General features: G+C 58.7%; 1 protein-coding gene across 1 annotated transcript in view; it reads right to left on the reverse strand.

Annotated features, from left to right (window-relative positions):
• LRP1 (LDL receptor related protein 1) overlaps positions 1 to 19,354 on the reverse strand; it is an 86,250-nt gene that overhangs the window by 17,415 nt on the left and 49,481 nt on the right. Inside the window, exons 27-53 of the mRNA XM_055247445.2 lie at positions 18,835 to 19,079; positions 18,417 to 18,548; positions 17,882 to 18,109; positions 17,481 to 17,655; positions 17,296 to 17,390; positions 16,907 to 17,056; positions 16,581 to 16,721; positions 16,098 to 16,232; positions 13,879 to 14,010; positions 13,479 to 13,613; positions 13,173 to 13,302; positions 12,934 to 13,060; positions 12,397 to 12,548; positions 12,182 to 12,306; positions 11,479 to 11,856; positions 9,945 to 10,134; positions 6,413 to 6,617; positions 5,910 to 6,102; positions 2,883 to 3,008; positions 2,549 to 2,677; positions 2,168 to 2,287; positions 1,841 to 1,954; positions 1,350 to 1,499; positions 1,154 to 1,276; positions 752 to 868; positions 456 to 584; positions 76 to 198 (exon numbers count right to left, since the gene is read on the reverse strand). Coding sequence (XP_055103420.2) covers positions 76 to 198; positions 456 to 584; positions 752 to 868; positions 1,154 to 1,276; positions 1,350 to 1,499; positions 1,841 to 1,954; positions 2,168 to 2,287; positions 2,549 to 2,677; positions 2,883 to 3,008; positions 5,910 to 6,102; positions 6,413 to 6,617; positions 9,945 to 10,134; positions 11,479 to 11,856; positions 12,182 to 12,306; positions 12,397 to 12,548; positions 12,934 to 13,060; positions 13,173 to 13,302; positions 13,479 to 13,613; positions 13,879 to 14,010; positions 16,098 to 16,232; positions 16,581 to 16,721; positions 16,907 to 17,056; positions 17,296 to 17,390; positions 17,481 to 17,655; positions 17,882 to 18,109; positions 18,417 to 18,548; positions 18,835 to 19,079 — 4,199 coding nt within the window. The remainder of the gene's footprint in view (positions 1 to 75; positions 199 to 455; positions 585 to 751; positions 869 to 1,153; positions 1,277 to 1,349; positions 1,500 to 1,840; positions 1,955 to 2,167; positions 2,288 to 2,548; positions 2,678 to 2,882; positions 3,009 to 5,909; positions 6,103 to 6,412; positions 6,618 to 9,944; positions 10,135 to 11,478; positions 11,857 to 12,181; positions 12,307 to 12,396; positions 12,549 to 12,933; positions 13,061 to 13,172; positions 13,303 to 13,478; positions 13,614 to 13,878; positions 14,011 to 16,097; positions 16,233 to 16,580; positions 16,722 to 16,906; positions 17,057 to 17,295; positions 17,391 to 17,480; positions 17,656 to 17,881; positions 18,110 to 18,416; positions 18,549 to 18,834; positions 19,080 to 19,354) is intronic.

Genomic DNA, 19,354 nt, shown 5'->3' on the forward strand with positions numbered 1-19,354 from the left:
AGTAACGGACCCGTGAGGCTGATGCCCTGGCCCGGCGGAGGGCAGGGCCTCCTCCCACCACCGCCGAGGGCTCACCACACTCAGGGGACTCATCAGAGCCATCTGCACAGTCACGGTCGTGGTCACACACGAAGTGCTTGGGGATGCACTGGCGGTTCTGGCACATGAACTCACGGTCGTCGCAAGTGCTGTTGTACACTGTGGACAGAGGTGGACACAGCCCTTCAGCCCTGCCCGGCCAGCGGCTGACCGTCCCCCACTCTGACCTCCTGTGGTTCTCCTGGTAGAGTGGGCAGGGCACTGGATGAGGAGTCTGGACACCTGGGCTACAGCTATGGCTCCGCCCCAGTGGACCCCGCTGAGGCATTTCCTCTCCTGCACCCCGGTTTCCTCATCTGCAAAGTGAGACTGTGGCCATTTGCTGTCCACCCGCTCCACATGGCCCTGCCACTCACAGCAACCAGCTGCGATGCTCTCATCTGCACCATCAGCACAGTCTTTGTCACCGTCACAGAGCCAGCGCTCGGGGACACATACATGGGTGCCAGGGCAGGAGAAGGAGGAGGGGCCGCACGTCTTGCCTTCTGTAGGGGGAGAGGGGGCCACCGAGAGACTTAGGAGGAGGTGGATCAGGGCTAGCAGTGGGTGATGCTTCGCCGTCGTCTGCAGGGGTGTCTGTGTGTGGGGTGGAGTTGGGTGGGGTCTGTCCCTCCCTGGGGCACCTCCCCCGGCCCAATCCCAGCTTCCTCACCACAGTGAGCAGCCTCGTCTGAGCCATCCCCACAGTCATCGCTGCCGTCACACAGCCACTGCTTGGAGATGCAGCGATGGTTCTGGCACTCAAACTGGGCCTCTGAGCAGAACTTGTCTGGGGCAGTCAGAAGCCACAGTTAGATGGGGAAGGGCGGGGATCGCCCACCTGGGGAGGCTGATGCCATGGGAAGGACAGGAGAGATGCTCACAGCACCCCTCTGTGGGGGGGGCTCAGCAGCAGCTAGAGGCAGAGTCTCTGAGTTTGACCTCAAGAGTTGGGGTGTGGGGCAGGGGGTGAAGGCTCTGGGTGCCCTTTTCCAAGCGGGCATTTGCTGGGGGGGACTAAGAAGTGGGGCCCAGCAGGTTCTTGGAGCACTGAGTGGGTTTAGTGGTCACTCACTGCAGTGGGTCTCGTCCTCGCCATGTTCACAGTCATCCTCCTTGTCACACGTCCAGCTCATGGGGATGCAGCGCCCACTAGGGCAGGCGAAGTAATTCAGAGGGCATCTGGGGCGTTTCACACCTGAGGGGCGAGGCAGGTGTGAGGGCCCTGCTCACCGCAGGCCACCACCCACCACACACCTGCCCTTGCCCACCTGGGCAGTCACGCTCATCACTGTAGTCCCCGCAGTCATTGGCGCCATCACACACCCAGCTGGGTGCGTAGCAGAGTGAGGTCCGCTCGCAGGGCTGGAAGAGCACACCCTTCACGCCCAGGCGGAAGTAGCTGCTGCAGTCGGTGGCACCTGGTGGGGGCAGGGGTGAGGGTGATACCTGGTTCTCCCCGGATCACACCCGACTGGGGCAGCTGCCAGCCCTATGGAGCCTTCATGCTTTTCCAAAAGTTGAACGGTGCCCTTCCGGTGGGGCGCTGTCTGCGCCATCTGCTCACTGCCCCCCTCTCGGAACCCCACGGGAGCCCAGGAGCAGGAGTGGGATGGGGACAGGGCCTCAGGGAGATGGAGGCTGTCAGCAGGGATGAGGGAAGGCAGAGAGGAATGTGGGCAGTTGCAGGAGGGCCTGAAGGTGGGAGATGCAGTGAGCGATGGGGAGGAGCCCAGAGGTGCCAGCAAAGGGCGTCACTTACTGCAGTTCATCTCATCTGAGGCGTCCTCACAATCCACAAACTGGTTGCAGCGGCTGGAGTTCCCGATGCAGGTCCCGTCCCGGCAGCGGAACTCGCCCACACCACAGGCTGTCTCTAGAACAGTGCCCGCCCCGTACCGTCAGGCCAGAGTTTTCTCTGTGGGGGCCAGGAGGATGCAGGACAGAACTCCTGGCCCACAGCACCTGCCCTGGCCTGTCACAGACTGCCTTGAACCAGACACCACGGGGCCCAGGGACAAAGCTCGGCCAGGGAGGGGTGGGGCAGGAACTGAGGTACAGATGGGTTATGCCAGTGCGCCTCACTTACTGTTGCAGGGGATCTCGTCAGAGCCATCCCCACAGTCGTCGGCCCCGTTGCACCACAGCATGTTGGACACACAGCGCCCGTTGCTGCACTGGCGGAAAGTCTTCTTGCAGCGGCGGGAGTCTGCAAATGGAGGAGCAGGCTGCGCGTCAGCCACAGGCACAGGGAAAGGGCTGCCTCCCTGAGACGTCATGCACGTGTCCAGCTGGCCGCCCCCAAACCCAAAGGCCCAGTCCAGGCTAACAGTGGTTCTGCCCTTCATGAGCTCCCAAAACTCATGGTCAGGAAGTTGGGTCCTGATCCTGCTCCATCCTGCAGGGGCCTGGGGGAGGGGGACCTGGGCTCTGGGCCTGGAAGAGGCAGGGGCTGCAGGGGGCTCCTTACTGCAGTAGGATGGCTTCTCATCGGACTTGTCCTTGCAGTGGGGGACACCGTCGCAGGTCAGGCTGAAGTTGATGCACTCGCCATTGGCACACTCAAACTCATCTTGTGCTCGGCAAGAGGAATTCACCGCTGGGGAGGGAGGTGGAAGGAGCTTTCTGAGCCAGGGCTGTGGGCCCCAGTGCCCACGCCTCCTCCCCCGGGGAGCTGAGGTCATCATCAGCTTCTTCTTGGCAAAAAGCTTTGGGGGGCTGGGCTGGAGCATGTGGGGGAGATGGTCACCATCCCTGGTGTGTGCTTGGGTTCCCCACCAGCCCCTCCCCCCTGCCTCTCTCACCTCGGCAGGTGAGGTCATCCTGGAGGATTCGGCCCCCTCGGCATGAGCAGTTGACATGGCCCTGGTGAGTGAGCAGACACAGGTCCTGGCAGCCACCGTTGTTGATTCGGCATGGAGAGAGTTCACCTGAGCAGGGACAGGGCAGGCGCAGGGCTGGAGAGTGTTCTCTGCTGTGCATGCACCCAGAGCGCACCCGCCCACTCACTGACTTCATGGAGCTCCCAAGGCCCTGCTCAGCCATGGCAGGCACAGCGGCTTGCAGCCAGTGGGGAGTCTCGCATGGGGATGGCTGCTGTGGGAGGGCCAGGTGCATGGGGTTTTCGGCGGGTGTGCTGTTGAGGATGTGTGTGCTTTTAGGCAGGGCACCGTGGGCTTTGAGGAGTGTTTCTGGGAGATTGGAGTCTGAGGGCCCTGAGATCACGGGTGCAGTAGTGAGCCCCAGGGCGCATGGGAGATGCCTGGGAAAGCTGCAGGTCTGTGGTGGGGGTCGCTGGGGCATGTACTCGTGCCCACTGAGGGCACGTGCACCCAGGCTCTCGGCTGTCTGTGTGGCTCCAAGTGAGGAGAGTGACCAGGGTGGGGGTGGGGGCATCGAGGGCATGGATGAGCCCTGAGGGGTGGGTGTGACATGAATGTGTGTGTGCAATGTGGAGGAGATGCCAGGAGTGTGCAGAGTCCATCTGTGTGCATAGATGCCTTGGTGGGAAGGGGTACAGGAGCACTGGGGGTTTTGCAGTTTCAAAGGTGTGTACAGCTGTGTGTGTCTGAGTAATGGAGGCCCAGGGAGAGCAGGACCAGGCAAGTGTGTGTGGTGTGTGGGGTGTGGGGTGTTTATAGTATGTCTGTGTGATGTGTGTGTGTGTGTGTGTGGTGTGTTTGTGGTACGTGTGGTGTGTGTGTGTGATATGTGTTGTGGGTGGTAGGTGTGTGGCATGTGTATGTGTGTCCTATGTGTGGTGTGTATGTGTCATGTGTGGTGTGTGTGTGTGTGGTGTGTTGCATGGTGTGGTGTGTGTCTTGTGTGTGCTGCAGTGTGTGTGGTGTGTGTGTATGTGGTATGTGTGTGGTGTGGTGTGTGTGCTGCGTATGTGGTATAGTATGTGTGGTGTGTGTATGTGTATATGTGTTGTGTGTGCGTGTGTGTGTGTGCATGTGGTGTGTGTTGGTTGTGTGTGTGGTGTATGTGTCCTGTGTGGTGTGTGTGGTGTGTTGTATGGTGTGATGTGTATTTTGTGTGTGCTGCAGTGTGTGTGCTATGTGGTGTATGTATTGTGTGTGTGGTGGTATGTGTGGTGTGTGTGTGGGGAATGTGTGTATGTGGTGTGGTGTATGTGTTGTGGTGTGAAGTGTGTGGTGTGTGTATGTGGTGTGTGTGTGGGGTGTGTATGTAGTATGGTTGTGTGTGGTGTGTGGGGGTGTGTGTGGGGTGTGTAGTGTGTGTGGTGGTGTGTGGGGGTGTGTGTGGTATGTGTGTGGTGGGTGTGTGTGGTGTGGCGTATGTGGGGTGTGCGTGTGATATGTGTGGTGTGTGTTTGTGGTGTGTGTGGGGTGTGTATGTGTGTGTATGTGTCGGGGGTGTATGTGTATGTGGTGTGTGGGGGGTGTGTATGGTGTGTTGTGTGTGTGGGAGGGGTGTGTGTGTATGCGGTGTGGTGTGTGTAGTGTAGTATGTGTGGGATGTGTGTGTGTGGTATGTGTGGGGTGTGTGTGTGTGGTATGTGTGGGGTGTGTGTGGTATGTGTGGGGTGTGTGTGGTATGTGTGGGATGTGTGTGTGTGGTATGTGTGGGGTGTGTGTGGTATGTGTGGGGTGTGTGTGGTATGTGTGGGATGTGTGTGTGTGGTATGTGTGGGGTGTGTGTGGTATGTGTGGGGTGTGTGTGGTATGTGTGGGATGTGTGTGTGTGGTATGTGTGGGGTGTGTGTGGTATGTGTGGTGTGTGTAGTGTAGTATGTGTGGGATGTGTGTGTGTGGTATGTGTGGGGTGTGTGTGTGTGGTATGTGTGGGGTGTGTGTGGTATGTGTGGGGTGTGTGTGGTATGTGTGGGATGTGTGTGTGTGGTATGTGTGGGGTGTGTGTGGTATGTGTGGGATGTGTGTGTGTGGTATGTGTGGGGTGTGTGTGGTATGTGTGGGGTGTGTGTGGTATGTGTGGGGTGTGTGTGTGGTATGTGTGGGGTGTGTGTGGTATGTGTGGGGTGTGTGTGGTATGTGTGGGGTGTGTGTGGTATGTGTGGGATGTGTGTGTGTGGTATGTGTGGGGTGTGTGTGGTATGTGTGGGGTGTGTGTGGTATGTGTGGGGTGTGTGTGGTATGTGTGGGATGTGTGTGTGTGGTATGTGTGGGGTGTGTGTGGTATGTGTGGGGTGTGTGTGGTATGTGTGGGGTGTGTGTGGTATGTGTGGGATGTGTGTGTGTGGTATGTGTGGGGTGTGTGTGGTATGTGTGGGGTGTGTGTGGTATGTGTGGGGTGTGTGTGGTATGTGTGGGATGTGTGTGTGTGGTATGTGTGGGGTGTGTGTGGTATGTGTGGGGTGTGTGTGGTATGTGTGGGGTGTGTGTGGTATGTGTGGGATGTGTGTGTGTGGTATGTGTGGGGTGTGTGTGGTATGTGTGGGGTGTGTGTGTGGTATGTGTGGGGTGTGTGTGGTATGTGTGGGGTGTGTGTGGTATGTGTGGGGTGTGTGTGGTATGTGTGGGATGTGTGTGTGTGGTATGTGTGGGGTGTGTGTGGTATGTGTGGTGTGTGTAGTGTAGTATGTGTGGGATGTGTGTGTGTGGTATGTGTGGGGTGTGTGTGTGTGGTATGTGTGGGGTGTGTGTGGTATGTGTGGGGTGTGTGTGGTATGTGTGGGGTGTGTGTGGTATGTGTGGGGCGTGTGTGGGGTGTGTGTGTGTGGTATGTGTGGGGTGTGTGTGGTATGTGTGGGGTGTGTGTGGTATGTATGGGGTGTGTGTGGGGTGTGTGTTTGTATGTCCAGGCACGACAGGCAGGAGGGCAAGGCAGGTGGTGGCAGCCCCACTCACAGCTGTTGGTGTCGTTGGCCACGGCGATGATGCCCATGGGCTGCTGGGGGATGTCCACGCGCAGCAGCTTCATGTTGCTGCCCACGTGCTTGTTGGCCCGCTGCACTGCCCGCCGCACCCAGTCGGTCCAGAAAATGTGCTCCCCATACACGGCCAGCCCGAAGGGGTGGACAGGCTCTGACTTTAGGATCACCTGTGGAGACAGCGCCATCACCGTCACAGCATCGCTCGGGCCTCTCGCCCAGTCTCCACCGGACCACAGCCTGGCCTGGCCTCTGACAGCTACAGAATGAGGGCCCGCAGAGGCATCCTGCCATCTCCCTCATCTAGCTGATGAGGAGCAACCTGGGCAGGGTGGGGTTGACCGAGGCTGGGGCCTGGAGGGACTCACCTCCTCCCAGCTGTTCCCACAATGTCTGTGCCTGGACGGTCTCGGTTGACGGCTGACCCCGGCCCTGGCCTCCCCTCAGCCGCCCGCCAGCTCACCCACCCCGCAGACTCACATAGCGGTGGGAGCCGTCATACTCGCACCGCTCGATCTTGTCCAGGGTGGCGTCAGAGAAGTAGAGCTTCTCAGCACGGTGGTCGATGGCCAGCCCGTTGGGGGTGCGGATGTCCTTCTCGATGAGGGTCAGGACATTGGCTCCTGAGAGCGCTGCCCGCATGATGCTGGGATGCTGCTCATTCCAGTTGGTCCAGAACATGAGGCTGGGGGAAGAGGGTCCAGGGATCAGGAGGCAAAGCCTGAGAGTCCACCACAGAGGGCACAGGCCAGGACGCGTAGGCACCTGGAACCCGGAGGCCTGCCAGGGCAAAGCCACGCCAGAGCCATAGAGGCCAGCAGTACCCAGATGCCCAGGAAGGGCCCCGCTACTGCACAGACAGTTCACACACGAGGTGGCTGAGTGTGAGGGGATGAGGGCCAAGTGTAAGATATTCACATTGCAGTATCTGGGCAGTGACTGTCTACTTGCAAAGAAGAGAGCCGGTGCAGCCAACTGAGACAGGCTCTGGGGTTCCAGCCCTGCCTCCACCACCCACCAGCTAGGTGCCCTTAGGCAACTTACTCAACTGCCCTGTGCCTCAGTTTCCTCCTCTATGAGGTGGGGATGGTAGCACCACCTGCCTCGCAGGATGGTTGTGAGAGTGGAAGAAGTTAATCTCCATCTTAAGGACAGATGGCACACGCTATGTGAGTATTTCCCAGGAGTTTATTCTTAACTGCTCTCTTCTGTGCAGGGAGGCTGGCTGTCTTCCAGATCATTCAGGAAGCCCTTGTGGAGCTGAGTGTGGCGTGTGTCCCAGGTCCTGGGGTATGTGGGTCCTATCCTTAAGGAGCTCTCAAGAGTCCCCTTCTCCGTACTTTGAGGCCTTTGCATGTTTGGGGTTGGAGCCACCGTTCTGCCTTGTAACGGCTCGGATCTCGAATGAGCCTGTCGCCCCTCTGAGCCTTGGTTTCCTCTCAGTAAAGGAAGCAATGGGAACAGCCAGCCCCCAATTATGCCGTGCTCCTTGTGGGGTGGTGCTGAGGCTGGAGGGGGGCTGTGGAAGGCCTCAGGGCTGGTCATGCACTACCCTGGGTGTGACAGAGTGGTCCTCGGACCACCGGCATTGGATGGTGAGCCCTGGGCCCTCGGTCCCAGAGCTTGTCACTCAGCTAGGCCCAGGGCGGGGCAGGGGACTCCACGTTCTCTTGCTCCTAGGCGATCTTTATGCACAGTGGAGTCTGAGACACTAAAGCCACACAAAAGCCAGCTCCGTTCCCCAGTTCCCTGACAGGACCTGCCCCCGCCCCCACCCCAGTGCCTCTGGCCCCCTCCCACCTCCGCCCCTCACTATTCTGGCCACAGATCTGTCCTCTGGCCTGTGAACTTGTCTCCTCAGACCTCTCCAGGTCGCACCCTTCTTGCCCACCCCCAGCGTCTCCAGCACCATTGAACTATCCCGCCTTCTGCTGGGCTCACGTAGGAAAATGGTGCTGCTCTGCCCCTCTGGAGACACTGGCTGCCCTGAGCCTCGGCGAGCTCATGAGAAGCTCTGATCTTAAGGGCCTCATCCTGGAGGAGAGCAGGGGTTTGCGGTGGCTCTGGAATCGCGATGTAAGTTGGGAGGGAGGCGGCGTGTCCTTCCAGCCTCCATAAGGGAAAATGGGTATCCTGGGGCAGCAGCCGGTCATCTTCCTGGCTTGTCAGGATTGGACTTGGCCTGTCAGTCCCCACCAGGGACTCCCACACCTCAGGTGAAACAACTCGCACCTGCAGTGAGAAGTGGTTTTCCTCCCGGCGTCAACAGACTCCTCCATGTGACACGACTGTGTTCTGGGTGAACCTGCTTCCCAGGAATGGGGCAGGAGGGAGAGAGAGGCTTTCCTGGGGTAGGTGCTCAGCGTCCAGGAACATGGCGGACCTTCTAACTATCCTGCTGTGAGCTCTACAGGGCCATCGGTGCTCCAGTGCTGACGCGGGGAGGGCTCAGGAGGAGGCTGGGTTGTTGGAGTCTCCAATGGCCCCTGCCCTCTCCACAGGGGTCCACGTTGGCTCCTTCCGATTCCCCGAAAGTGCCTGCTCCTTGTGGCCAGGGGGAGGGCCCCTCCTGCCGGCTCAGCTCTTTCTTCTGGGCGCTGGGACCATGCTCCCACTCAGCCACTCCTGCCATCCTCAGATGCTGGCTAACATGCCGCCTCTTCAAGGACACGTTCCCTGACTTCCAGGTGGGGCCAGTCCTCAGCACACAGCCATGAAGCTCTTCATGACGCCCCTCGCGCTCCCCACTGGGTCCTCTGCACCTTCTTTGCCCTCAAAAGCCACTTGCTGAATGCGTGATGGAATCCCCTGGGCTCATAAGAAAGGAGCTTGGTGGGCAGCCAGGGGGGCACATCCTCTGGGACGAGGGCCAGGCAGCCCTGCTGGACCCTCCAGGGAGGCTTCAGACTCATGAGGGACAGGCTCTGAGGCCATCCCCAGACAGGTGAGGCAGCCAAGGGTCATGGAAGGGGGGCTGGACCTCCATCATCAGCTGCAGACATGCCAGATGACAGAGGCAGGAGGAAACAGAGGGCCCTTGAGCCAGGCTGGACGTGATGACATCAGTGGGGAGAATCCGGGTTCGGGACACTCACATATCTATACAGCTGCTTTGGGCTGTGTTTACTAGTTTCCTAGTAAAGCTTTTGAAAAACATTCCAAGCACTGCTGAACTGGGAAAAAAATGTTGCTAACATGTGGGCCAGGATCCCTAAGGCGAGGGGGTGGCTCACTAGAGGCCCAAACAGCCAGGATGAGGGCTGCCCCTGCAGGAGAACAGAGCAGGCTGACTGCGGGTGAACCCTCCAGGGGGAGCACCCACCCCCGGGTGCTTCCTGCCACCTGTCCTGGTTTGTGCTCCTAACTCCTCCGCACCCTGACCTCACTTCCCGGCTGGGCTCGGGCCTGCCTAAGCCCCATGGCATGCAGAGGTCCCCCTCTGTCCTCCCTGCCTTGAATTTTTTGCTCAAAGCACTTCCCCTGTCCAAGCTGGCCTTCCTTGTCTTTTCCAATTCCAGGCTCTGAGCCAATCTACTGCCTTCATGACGCCTGTGGTCACCCGTATACAGCCCTGTGCCAGTTACCATTACTTCCCACAAGTGTGACTTCTCAACCCAGCTAGGTGGCTTGATAGGCCCAGCCTCAGGCTTCTGTACGAGGGGTTCGACAAGCATTCTTTGCCTGAAGCTTTGGATCCCAGAGCTAGAGGCCCTACCCTGTGCCTCCAACATGGTGCTCTGACGAATGAATCAATCACAAAGGCAGAGCGTCCCCCACAATCCTGATGCTTCCTTTGGTGCAGGCAGCTGGAATCTTAGCCAGCTTGTATCACACAAGAGGAACCTGAGGCTTGGGAAGCTTTGGCAACTCCCCCCAGATCACACAGCAGGGAAGGGTGGAGCTCAAGTCAGGGCCTGCCTCTCCTGCACCTCTGCCTGGGTCTGCCTGGGGAGTTTCTGCCACCCCGAGTCCCACCTCTCCCTGCTACCCCCAGCCCCAGGCAGCAGCTCACTTCTGGCACTCGTCCAAAACGAAGGCCCGTGGGTGGTCATCTCCAGACATAGTGATGACGGTCTCACGCTCGAAGGCCCCTGGGCGGGTCTGGTCCACTGTGTGGCGTGTGATGGTGGATGTCGTGTAGCTTGTCCAATAGAGAGTGTCCCAGCCACGGTGATAGGCCAGGCCTTCCACGGAGCCCACGTCTGTGAAGAGACAGGAGCAGCCATTGGTCAGGAGGGGCCAGAGGGCAGCCTGCACAGGAGCCGTGGAGGACAGCCTGGGGCACGTGCTCTCCTGGCTGGAAGGCGAAGTGTGGGGTATGAGAGTGCATGATGTGCAGCAGAGAGGGCCCGGGGGCACCAGGGTCTGACTCAGTGCCCCCAACCTCTGCTGTCCTCACCCAAATGACCTGTGGTCACCTCCCAATCCTCTCCCACTCAGGGCGATCGGGCTTCCTGGTGTGTTTGCACTTTCCTGGAGCTGCAGTTCTGCTGAGTTGAGTGCAATGTAGATTTCAGTAAATCAAATCCTACTTGGGCTGTACTGGGGAGCCCCCTACTTAAAAAGACCCTGAGCTGGATTGATTATTTTATAAAGCAGACATCTTAAACTCAGGTTAAAGAACCAAGGCACAGTGAGAGACACAGCTGAGCAACAGTGTAAGAGAAAAGACTTGAGTGTTAATGGCTACAAGCGATGGTGGCTACCAAAAGGCCACGCTGTGGTATGGTCTGCAGACAGCTGGAGGGGAAGGGACATCCCTTCCAGGGGACTGGGGATTGATCTGCCAGTCTCTCCTGATCGAGCTGCGAGCATGGAGTACCGAGTTTAGCTTCGGATGCTACATTTTTAGACAGACATGCAGGCTGGACTACATGCAGCAGAAAATGTCCCAAAAAAGGCTGAAAGGACAGGTCTGTATACGTAGCACCTAGTTCCATAACTGGCAGGTCTTTATGGACCAGCTGAATGAATAAATGAGCAAATGAATGAGTCAAGGGACCTGGTGGTAACCAGGCTGAAGAAGAGAAAATGTAGTGGGATGCAGTTTTCAAAGAGCTGAAAGGCTGTCCTATGATGACAGCCCTGACACTGTAACTGCTCTTTCCAGAGCACACACTCCGTCCTCAGCATCACTGAGCTAAGCCTTCATGCGCAGCAGCTCGAGGAATCCTGTCTCACCACGCAGATGAGAAGGCTCAGGCTTGGCAAGAGCAGGAAACTGACCCAAGTTACTGAAACCCCAAGTGACTGGAGCTCAGCCCCATGTCTGCAGCCTGGGTTTGTGAGCATCGGGCTCCACGGAGACCTCTCGCTTGTTCTGTGCAGCCCTGAAGGCAGAACTAGGACCAGTGGCAGGGGGAAAACGGGGGCCGACGCTGACTCCAAATCAGGAGTCACGTAACTGCGGGGGTGCAGTGGGATTCGGCTGAGTTGCACCTGCTGGGATTCAGACCCAGGGTAGAGTGCCTGGCTGCGGTCTGAGAGTCTGTGCTGCTCCCCGCCCCATGTCCCACTTCCTGGGAAGACTTAGGGTCTGGGCTCACTCTCCACAATGGTGATCCTCCTGGAGCCATCGTCGTTGATCTGTTGGATGTTCCCAAAGTGGATGTCGCTGAAGAAGATGCGATTGGGGGTGCCCGGAGAGGTGCCTGCCCGGTAGTCAAAGGCCAGGGCGATGACGTTCTTCATGTGCTCAGGGTCTTCGAAGGGCTGCACGGGCGCATTGAGGTTGCGCTCATCCGACAGGTGGATGCTCTTAAGAATGGTGCGCTCCGAGTAGAGCAGGTAGCCGGCGTACTCGCGGCACGATGCTCCGTCTTCAGCCAGCATCCCGTGGGCACAGGCGCAGGCCCGCTGCCCACGGCCCCGGTACAGGCACAGCTGCTGGCACCCGCCATTGGCCACTGCACACACGTTGGTGCCTGGGGGAGGGGAGGGTACAGAGGGCAGGGCCTGCCTTGGGAAAGGCTCGCTGGTGCCTTTGTCATCCAGGCTTTGGCGAAAGCTCTGCCCTCTGCCTCGGTATCCCCAGCTTGGACGACCCTCCAGGGCCCAGAGCCCAATGCCCAGATCTGTCCCAGAGCACCTCAGCCTTTCCTCCCCATCCCTGGGTCTCTCGGGCCATTGGAAGGTGCCCCATGGGTCTAACTTTTCTCCCAGCCCTCTCACACTGGGTTCCCTGGGGAGCACTCTCCCAGGCCAGAGTCCGCCTCACCTCTCCACCCCAGCCCAGAGCCCCAGCCTCACCTTTCTGCCGGTCCCGGTTGAAGACTTTGATGTCTTTAAGCTGGACGCCGATGCCGGTTCGCAGGGGCACGGAGTCTGTGGCATTGTCTTTGCTCCCACGCTTGATGGAGCCGTTGGCATGAGTCCTGAAAGAAGGACAGGGCACAAGCAGGGCATCAGTGGAGCCAGGAGGGAAGGAAGAGATCGGCTGAGGAGGCCAGGACAGAAGCCCTCACCTGTCACTCCAGTAGATGAAATCCTCAAACACAGACACTGAAAACATGTCCATGTTGTTGCTAGACAGAACCACCTCGCGGTTCTCACCCGTCTCCAGGTCGATCCGTTCAATCTTGTCTGTCCGTGCATCGCACCAGTACAGCTTCCCATCCTACAGGCCAGAGGCACCTACCTCACCTCCAGGGCTGAGCTCGCTGCCAGCCCCATGTCTGGGGCAGCATGGAGTGCATGGGCCAGAGTGGGGCCCTCAGTTCAGCCTCCCCTACTCACTCCTGCCTCCTGCATACACTCCCACTCTCTGCCCTGCTAATAAGGCGACCTCTAGACATCTCTCCACTCCCCCACTCCCCACTTCTGAGCGACCCCTGCCCATCATCTCTGTGGTAGCAGGAGTCCTACTCTGGGTGGAGGGCTGGGCCGGGAGACCCCGTGACGTCCCCTGGGCTCCATGTCCTTCCAGAATGGGCTCATCACAGGGAACAGGGGCCTGGGTCAGGGGTCTACCATCGGCTCCAGGGCCAAGTTGGTGTGCGAACCTGGTAGTCCACTGAGATGCCGTTGGGCCAGCTGATGCTGACGTTGACCAGCACCACACGCTCCGTGCCATCTAGCCGAGACCGCTCAATACGCGGATACTGTCCCCACTCAGTCCAGAACAAGTACCTGTGGGGTGGGGGTGGAAGTGGGGGGTCAGTCCCCAGACCCTGGAGGAGACAGGGCCTTATCAGCATGGGCCATGGGCAGAATGACAAGGCCAGTCTGTCCAGCTCCTCACCCCTTCTCCGGGTGGACGGTGATGGCTCGGGGCTTGTCTAGACCCTGGGAGATCACCACATAGCGGAAGGAGCCATTGAGCCGGGCGACCTCGATGACATCAAAGCCCTGGTCCGTCCAGTAGATATTGCCTAAGGAGGGAGTTGGTGGCGCTCAGGAAGGTTGGGTGAGGACAGGTGGACCTGGTGTCCTCCGAGCCCCCAGGCACCCCTGCAGCTCCTCTTCCTGCTCCCGCCAACTCTTCCTCCCACTGCGTCCCCCAGTCCTCTGCCACACCTCAAGCCCCACAAACCCGCCCACTGCTCACCTGCGATCCAGTCCACTGCAATGCCCTCCACACGGCCAATGCCATTGGTCACCACGTCTTCACGCCACGTCTGGTCCCGCTTGGCCCGGCTGATCGTGCTCAGGCCCATGTCCACCCAGTAGATGGTGTCATTTTCTGGAGGTGGAGGAGGCGACATGGGGATGCCCAATAAGGCAGGGGTAAGGCGAGGGGCTAAAATCTCACAAGGCTCAGGACAGAGGTGAGAGGGTGCCGGAGGGGCCAGGTGCTTGGAAGGGGAGGTGGAGTCGGGGTGGCAGCTGTAGCAAGTGCCCCACCTCGGGCTAATTCAGGCAGCCTCTCACTGGACCCTCAGGGCACACCACACCACCCCTAAAGCTCCTACGCCACGCCCAACTCCCTCCGCCACCAAATGGCTCACCAGCATGGAAGTCGATGCCGACAGCCAGCGAGGTCCCCGACACTGGGACCAGGGCATCTGACTTGTCATTGGGATCCAGGGGAATTCCCCTGATTCCCTCATGCACAGAGTATAGGAGAAAGGAACCTACGCCTGAAAGACAAGGAAACTTAAGGCATGGGTATCACCAACACTCCCTTAAGCTTGGTTCCTGTCACCCTCCAACTGTTCTCTGCTTCTGCTTCAATATCATCCCCCCCTCCCCCCGCCATCATCCCTATCCTCCACCCAGCACACACACCCTAGCCTGAGGCCAGAGCATGCGCCGGGAGGAAGCGCACCTGGCTGGTAGCTCTGGGGAACCACCTGCAGGACCCCTAGCCACCATGAGAGGGCAGCAGAGACTCGGATTTCTCACCCTGTGCTCTGCCCGCCTCCACACAGCACAACCCAACCCTGCACCCCTGCAAGTCCATTAGGGAAAGTCTGGGAGTTCAGACCAGACAATCAGGACTAGGTGACTCCAAAATCTAGACTTCCAGTTTGGTGCTCAGCCTGATCCTAGTTTCCTCTTTGTCCTCCCTCTGTCTGGTCTATGCCACACCCTCTCTCCAACATCTAAAACTCAACCCCCTAAGGTCACTACTAAGCCAGTCTCATTCCCAGTTACTGCATTTCTTTTTCTTTTCTTTTCTTTTTTTTTTTTGTTTGTTTTTTTGAGACGGAATTTCACTCTTGTTCCCCAGGCTGGAGTGCAATGACGCGATCTCGGCTCACCGCAACCTCCGCGTCCCAGGTTCAAGTGATTCTCCTGCCTCAGCCTTCCGAGTAGCTGGGATTACAGGCATGCACCACCACGCCCAGCTAATTTTGTATTTTTAGTAGAGACAGGGTTTCTCCATGTTGGTCAGGCTGGTCTCGAACCCCGGCCTCAAAGTAATCCGCCCGCTTCGGCCTCCCAAAGTGCTGGGATTACAGGCGTGAGCCATGAGCCTGGCTCTTTTTTTTTTTTTAATTGAGATGGAGTCTTGATCTGTTGCCCAGGCTGGAGTTCAGTGGTGCAATATTGGCCCACTGCAACCCTTGAACCTTCTTGGTTCAAGCGATTCTCCTGCCTAGGTCTTCTGAGTAGCTGGGATTACAGGTGCCCACCACCACGCCCAGCTAATTTTTGTGGTTTTAGTAGAGACAGAGTTTTGCCATGTTGGCCAGGCTAGTCTCAAACTCCTGATCTCAAGTGATCGGCCAGCCTCGGCCTCCCAAAGTGCTGGGATTACAGGCATGAGCCACCGCGCCTGGCCCAGCTTTCCCATGTCTTGAGGCGCCACTACCCATGCACCTCAGAATCCTCCCTTGCCTTTATCCCTTTGATACAGCACGTCCCAAAGTGATTCCCCAAATGGGCCCTGGTTGCTCAGACTCAGTGAAAAAAAGAATGAATGGTCAAGTGAGTTTTGGAAAACCCCAAACACTTGAAAAATTCTTGGCACACATAATCATATTCAAGGCTCTGAGAAGTTCTGCAGCACAAAACACTTTTAAACTTCATTCAACTCAGAGTTTCTTTTGGTAAAATCTACCCACATCAAAGAGGGAGGCTCCTAGGAATGCACTTTTGGGAAATGCTGTCCCCCGGCAAGCTCATAAATCAGTTAGCAGGTTCTTGTGAAATGCGTCTGAGTTTCATTTCTTTTCTTCAACCCTTGCTGAGCCCAGCCCAGGCCCATCATCTCACACTCTGATTACTCCTAATGGCCTCCTAACTGGTTTAACCGCCTCTGTTTCTTCCCCACCACCAATGCGGGCCAGGTTGATCTTCCCCAAACATCACTTTCCAGGCACTCCTGGCTGAGAACACAGGAGCCCCGCCTAGCTCACAGCCTTATCTCCAGGACTTCCCCACACTTTGCCCACCACTCTTGGCTGGGGCTCCTGCACACACCTTGCCTTGTGTATAGTTCCCTCTCCTTTGAACCATGCATCCAAATCCTACTTGTCCTAGAAAACCCAGCTCAGAGCATGCCTCTTCCATGCAGCTGCCCCGATCTGCCTGCTGACATCTATTTTTCCAAAATCCTTCTGGAGGCACTGGAGAGTCACAGCCACTTCACAGTCCAGTGTCCCCTACACGATGAATGTAGTCTTGTCCCCAAGGTAAGAAGAGGAAGGTGGGGCTGTAGGGTAGGAGGGGTCAAGGTTGGGGAGCTGGGACAAGGCTGGGAGGAAAGCCAGGCACTGACCCTCGCAGGCCTGCTGGCCACTCCGGAGGCTATAGCCGGCTGTGCACATGCAGGAGCGGGTCGTCTCTGACGTGGGCAGGCAGAGCTGGGAGCAGTCACCGTTGTTGACACTGCAGGGGTTGGTGCCCTTATGGTCTGGGGGCAGGTGGGAGGCAGAGGGAAAGGGTTAGGTGGGCCTCCTTGGGACCTCAGGGTCAGGCTTGGGCTGCTCAGAAACAGGATGGTCACTGACTACCCTGGACCTAATGGGGGTCACCACCCTACCCGGCTCTCAGGTTTTCTGTCCTCCTGGGCCCCTGGCCTTCTGAACAGGGCTGCTGGGAGCCTATAAGGCGCCTTTGTGGTAAGGAAACAAGGAGCCCCTTTAGGTGGTGGGTGCAGCCTAACCCACTTACTCCCTTGCCCCATGGCCCTGCGGCCTGCAGCTCTGGAGCCTCCCCTGTTGCCCTTGAGCTCCCAGCGGCCGCCCGGCCTCGCACCTACCCAGCTGGATGCTCTCGTCATAGACCTTCATGTGCATCACCAGGGTGGTGCTGTTCCGAAGGACCACGGAGCCCGAACCGCCAGCCTTGCTGCATGTGCCCATCTTCTCCGACACCTGATCTGCCCACCACAGCTTGTCTCCTGGGACAGCAGGAGGGGATGAGACCCTTGGGAAGGCCCCACACCCAGCTCTCCTGAAGGGCCCATTGGCCCTAAGTCGTCAGGCCCATCCCACTTGGTGAGAGACTGCCCCAAGCCAGCCCGTCTCCCAGTAGGTCTGCCCTGGCCTGCTCTGCGTCATCTCTGCTTCGCCCAGCAGCCCTCACCCATGATGGCCAGGGCGGTGGCTTTGCCCAGCTGGCTCCGCATGGCATCGATGACCTCCAGCCCACTCCCATCCAGGTTGCAGCGGTTGATGGTATGGTTCCCGGAGCTGATCCAGTAGAGTTTGCTTTCAGGGAAGTCAATAGCCAGGCCTGGAAAAGGGGGAGTCACTGCCGGGGAGTCTGGCCCAGGGCTGGGTATCCAGGGATGGGAGCAGAGGATGTGTGTGAGAGTGTGTGGCTGTGCGTGGGGGGAGGCGAGGGGGCAGGTGGTGAGAACAGGCACTAAGCTGGGGCTCTGGGGAGGCTGAGGGGCAACTGAGAGACCCTGCAAGCACCGGCTGGTCAAGGAATTAGGGAAGGGCTGTGGGGGTGGGCAGGGAAGCTCGTACCCACGGGGCCCTTCTGGCCACTGAAGAGCAGGGTGCGATTGCTGCCGTCCATGTTGGCCATGCTGATGTTGTCACCATCGGTCCAGTAGAGCTTCCTGGGGGGAGGGTGCCAAGAGGGAAGGGTCAAGGTCCTCTTCTTCCCAGCCCCACACCCCATGCTCCCCGGCCCTGGGCCCTAGACTGACCCACGCAGAGGGTGGACGACAAGGCCATGGGGCTGCTCCAGGCCTTGCACCACTGCGTTCTTGAAGGAGCCATCCAGCCGGGCCACATTGATCTGCTTCTTATTGGTGTCATAGCTTGTCCAGAACAGGTTTCGGGAGACCCAGTCCACAGCCAGCCCGTGGGCATTTGGCAAGTCTGGGGGCACAAGTAGGGAGTCAGTTGTTGCGTGTCTGCAGGGCAGTGGGTCAGGAGGGGGGGCCAGTGTGCTTTCTGGAGAAAAGGGATCAGGAAACCAGGCTGGAACACTGAGGGGGAACAGGACTGGGAGAAGGACCACTAGGACCAAGTAGACCAGGGTTGGGAGCAAGGGGCGAGTGGGGGTGCCCATGTCCACTGGTGGGCATCCAGGGCCAGGAAGAACCTGCAGAGACGACTGTCTCCACGCCTGTGCCGTTGATGAAGGCCCGCTTGATGGCCTGTGTCCGCACGTCAGACCAGTACACACGCTGCTCACGGGCATCGTAGTCTAGCACTGTGACGTTGTCGATGTCGGGCACCGTGAAGGAGATGATGTAGTTGTAGTAGGGAGCATCCAGGTCCACACCTCGGATCTCCATCTGACGTGCGTACAGCAGGAACTTCTTAAACTCTGTGGGGCACGGGCTGGTCACTGAAGGCAGTCCCTGCCTCTGTGCTTCCCACCCACCCAGTTTCTGGCCCTGCCTTCTTCTGGATCCGTCTGTTTGCTACTGGCCCTTGGCTCCGTGGACATACCCCGCCGGGTGCAGCCTCCCTGGCAGACCTGCAGCCCCTTCTCACAGTGGCTGTCTCTGGAGCCTCTCCTATCGGGACCCTCCCGACTGGGACTCTGCCTTTGCTGACAACCGGGATCCTGGGGCCTGCAGCCTTCCCTCCAGCCTCAGTTGCTCACTGGCTCTGGAGGGAAGGGCTCCTACCATAGCAGGTGGTGTTGTCCTTGTGGAGCTTCATGAGGTGGGGGCAGGCGCAGGACACGGTCCGGTTGTAGTTGATGAGACACAGGTGGGAGCAGGGGCCCCGGCCCCCATTGGCCTCACAGGGATTGGGAGCTGGGGGCAGGGTGGGGAAGAGAAGAAGCCAGAGCATCCTGTGACTTGCTGCTCCCTACATGGACCACCCCTTCCTCGCCCACTCTCCTCCCCCTGTTCCAGCAGCCACTATTGCTAGACCCTCCTCTGCTGCTAGACGGTGCCTCTGTCAACAGCCGGCCCACCCCTGCCATCGCAGCGCAGACTTGCTCCTGTTCTCACTGCCCTCTCCTCTCCTAAGAGCTTCTACAGCTTCTAAAGAGGCTGCTGGCTCCTTTCTGGCTGCTCGAGGCCCCGAGCCCCTTACCCATGGGCTGGCGGGAGGGGTGGTACACCTGCAGGTCAAAGGGCTGGGTGTTGGTCCTCTGTACCACGGTGACATTGTGGCCGGTCCACTTGTTGGCCTTAGCCAGTGTGTTTGTTCGCCAGTCAGTCCAGTAGACTTCCCCCCCATACAGCGTCACTGCAAACGGGTGCGACAGGAACTCGTGTCCCCGAAGCACCTCCATGTGGCCAGAGCCGTCGTAACGGGCTGAGTAAATGGCATCTGACCTGAGGGCATGATGGGGCAGAATGAGGATGCCAGCCAGGATCTCAGCCCTCAGAGCTCTGCCCGGGCGCCCACCCTCTGGGCCCTGGCCACAGCCCTCCCAACGAAGAGCACGGGACCATTCCCTCCCCTAAGCCCTGCTGGCCAGAGCAGACAGACAGAAAGACCAAGGTGTGAGAACCCAACAGGTCCAGGTTTCACCTCTCAGGCCCTGATTCCCAAGCCCCAAGGGAATCTTTCGGTCACTTCTCCCCAGGGCTGCTGTCGGCACTCAGGG

This window comes from Symphalangus syndactylus, chromosome 17, assembly GCF_028878055.3.
Source record: "Symphalangus syndactylus isolate Jambi chromosome 17, NHGRI_mSymSyn1-v2.1_pri, whole genome shotgun sequence".
NCBI classification, from domain to species: Eukaryota; Metazoa; Chordata; class Mammalia; order Primates; family Hylobatidae; genus Symphalangus; species Symphalangus syndactylus.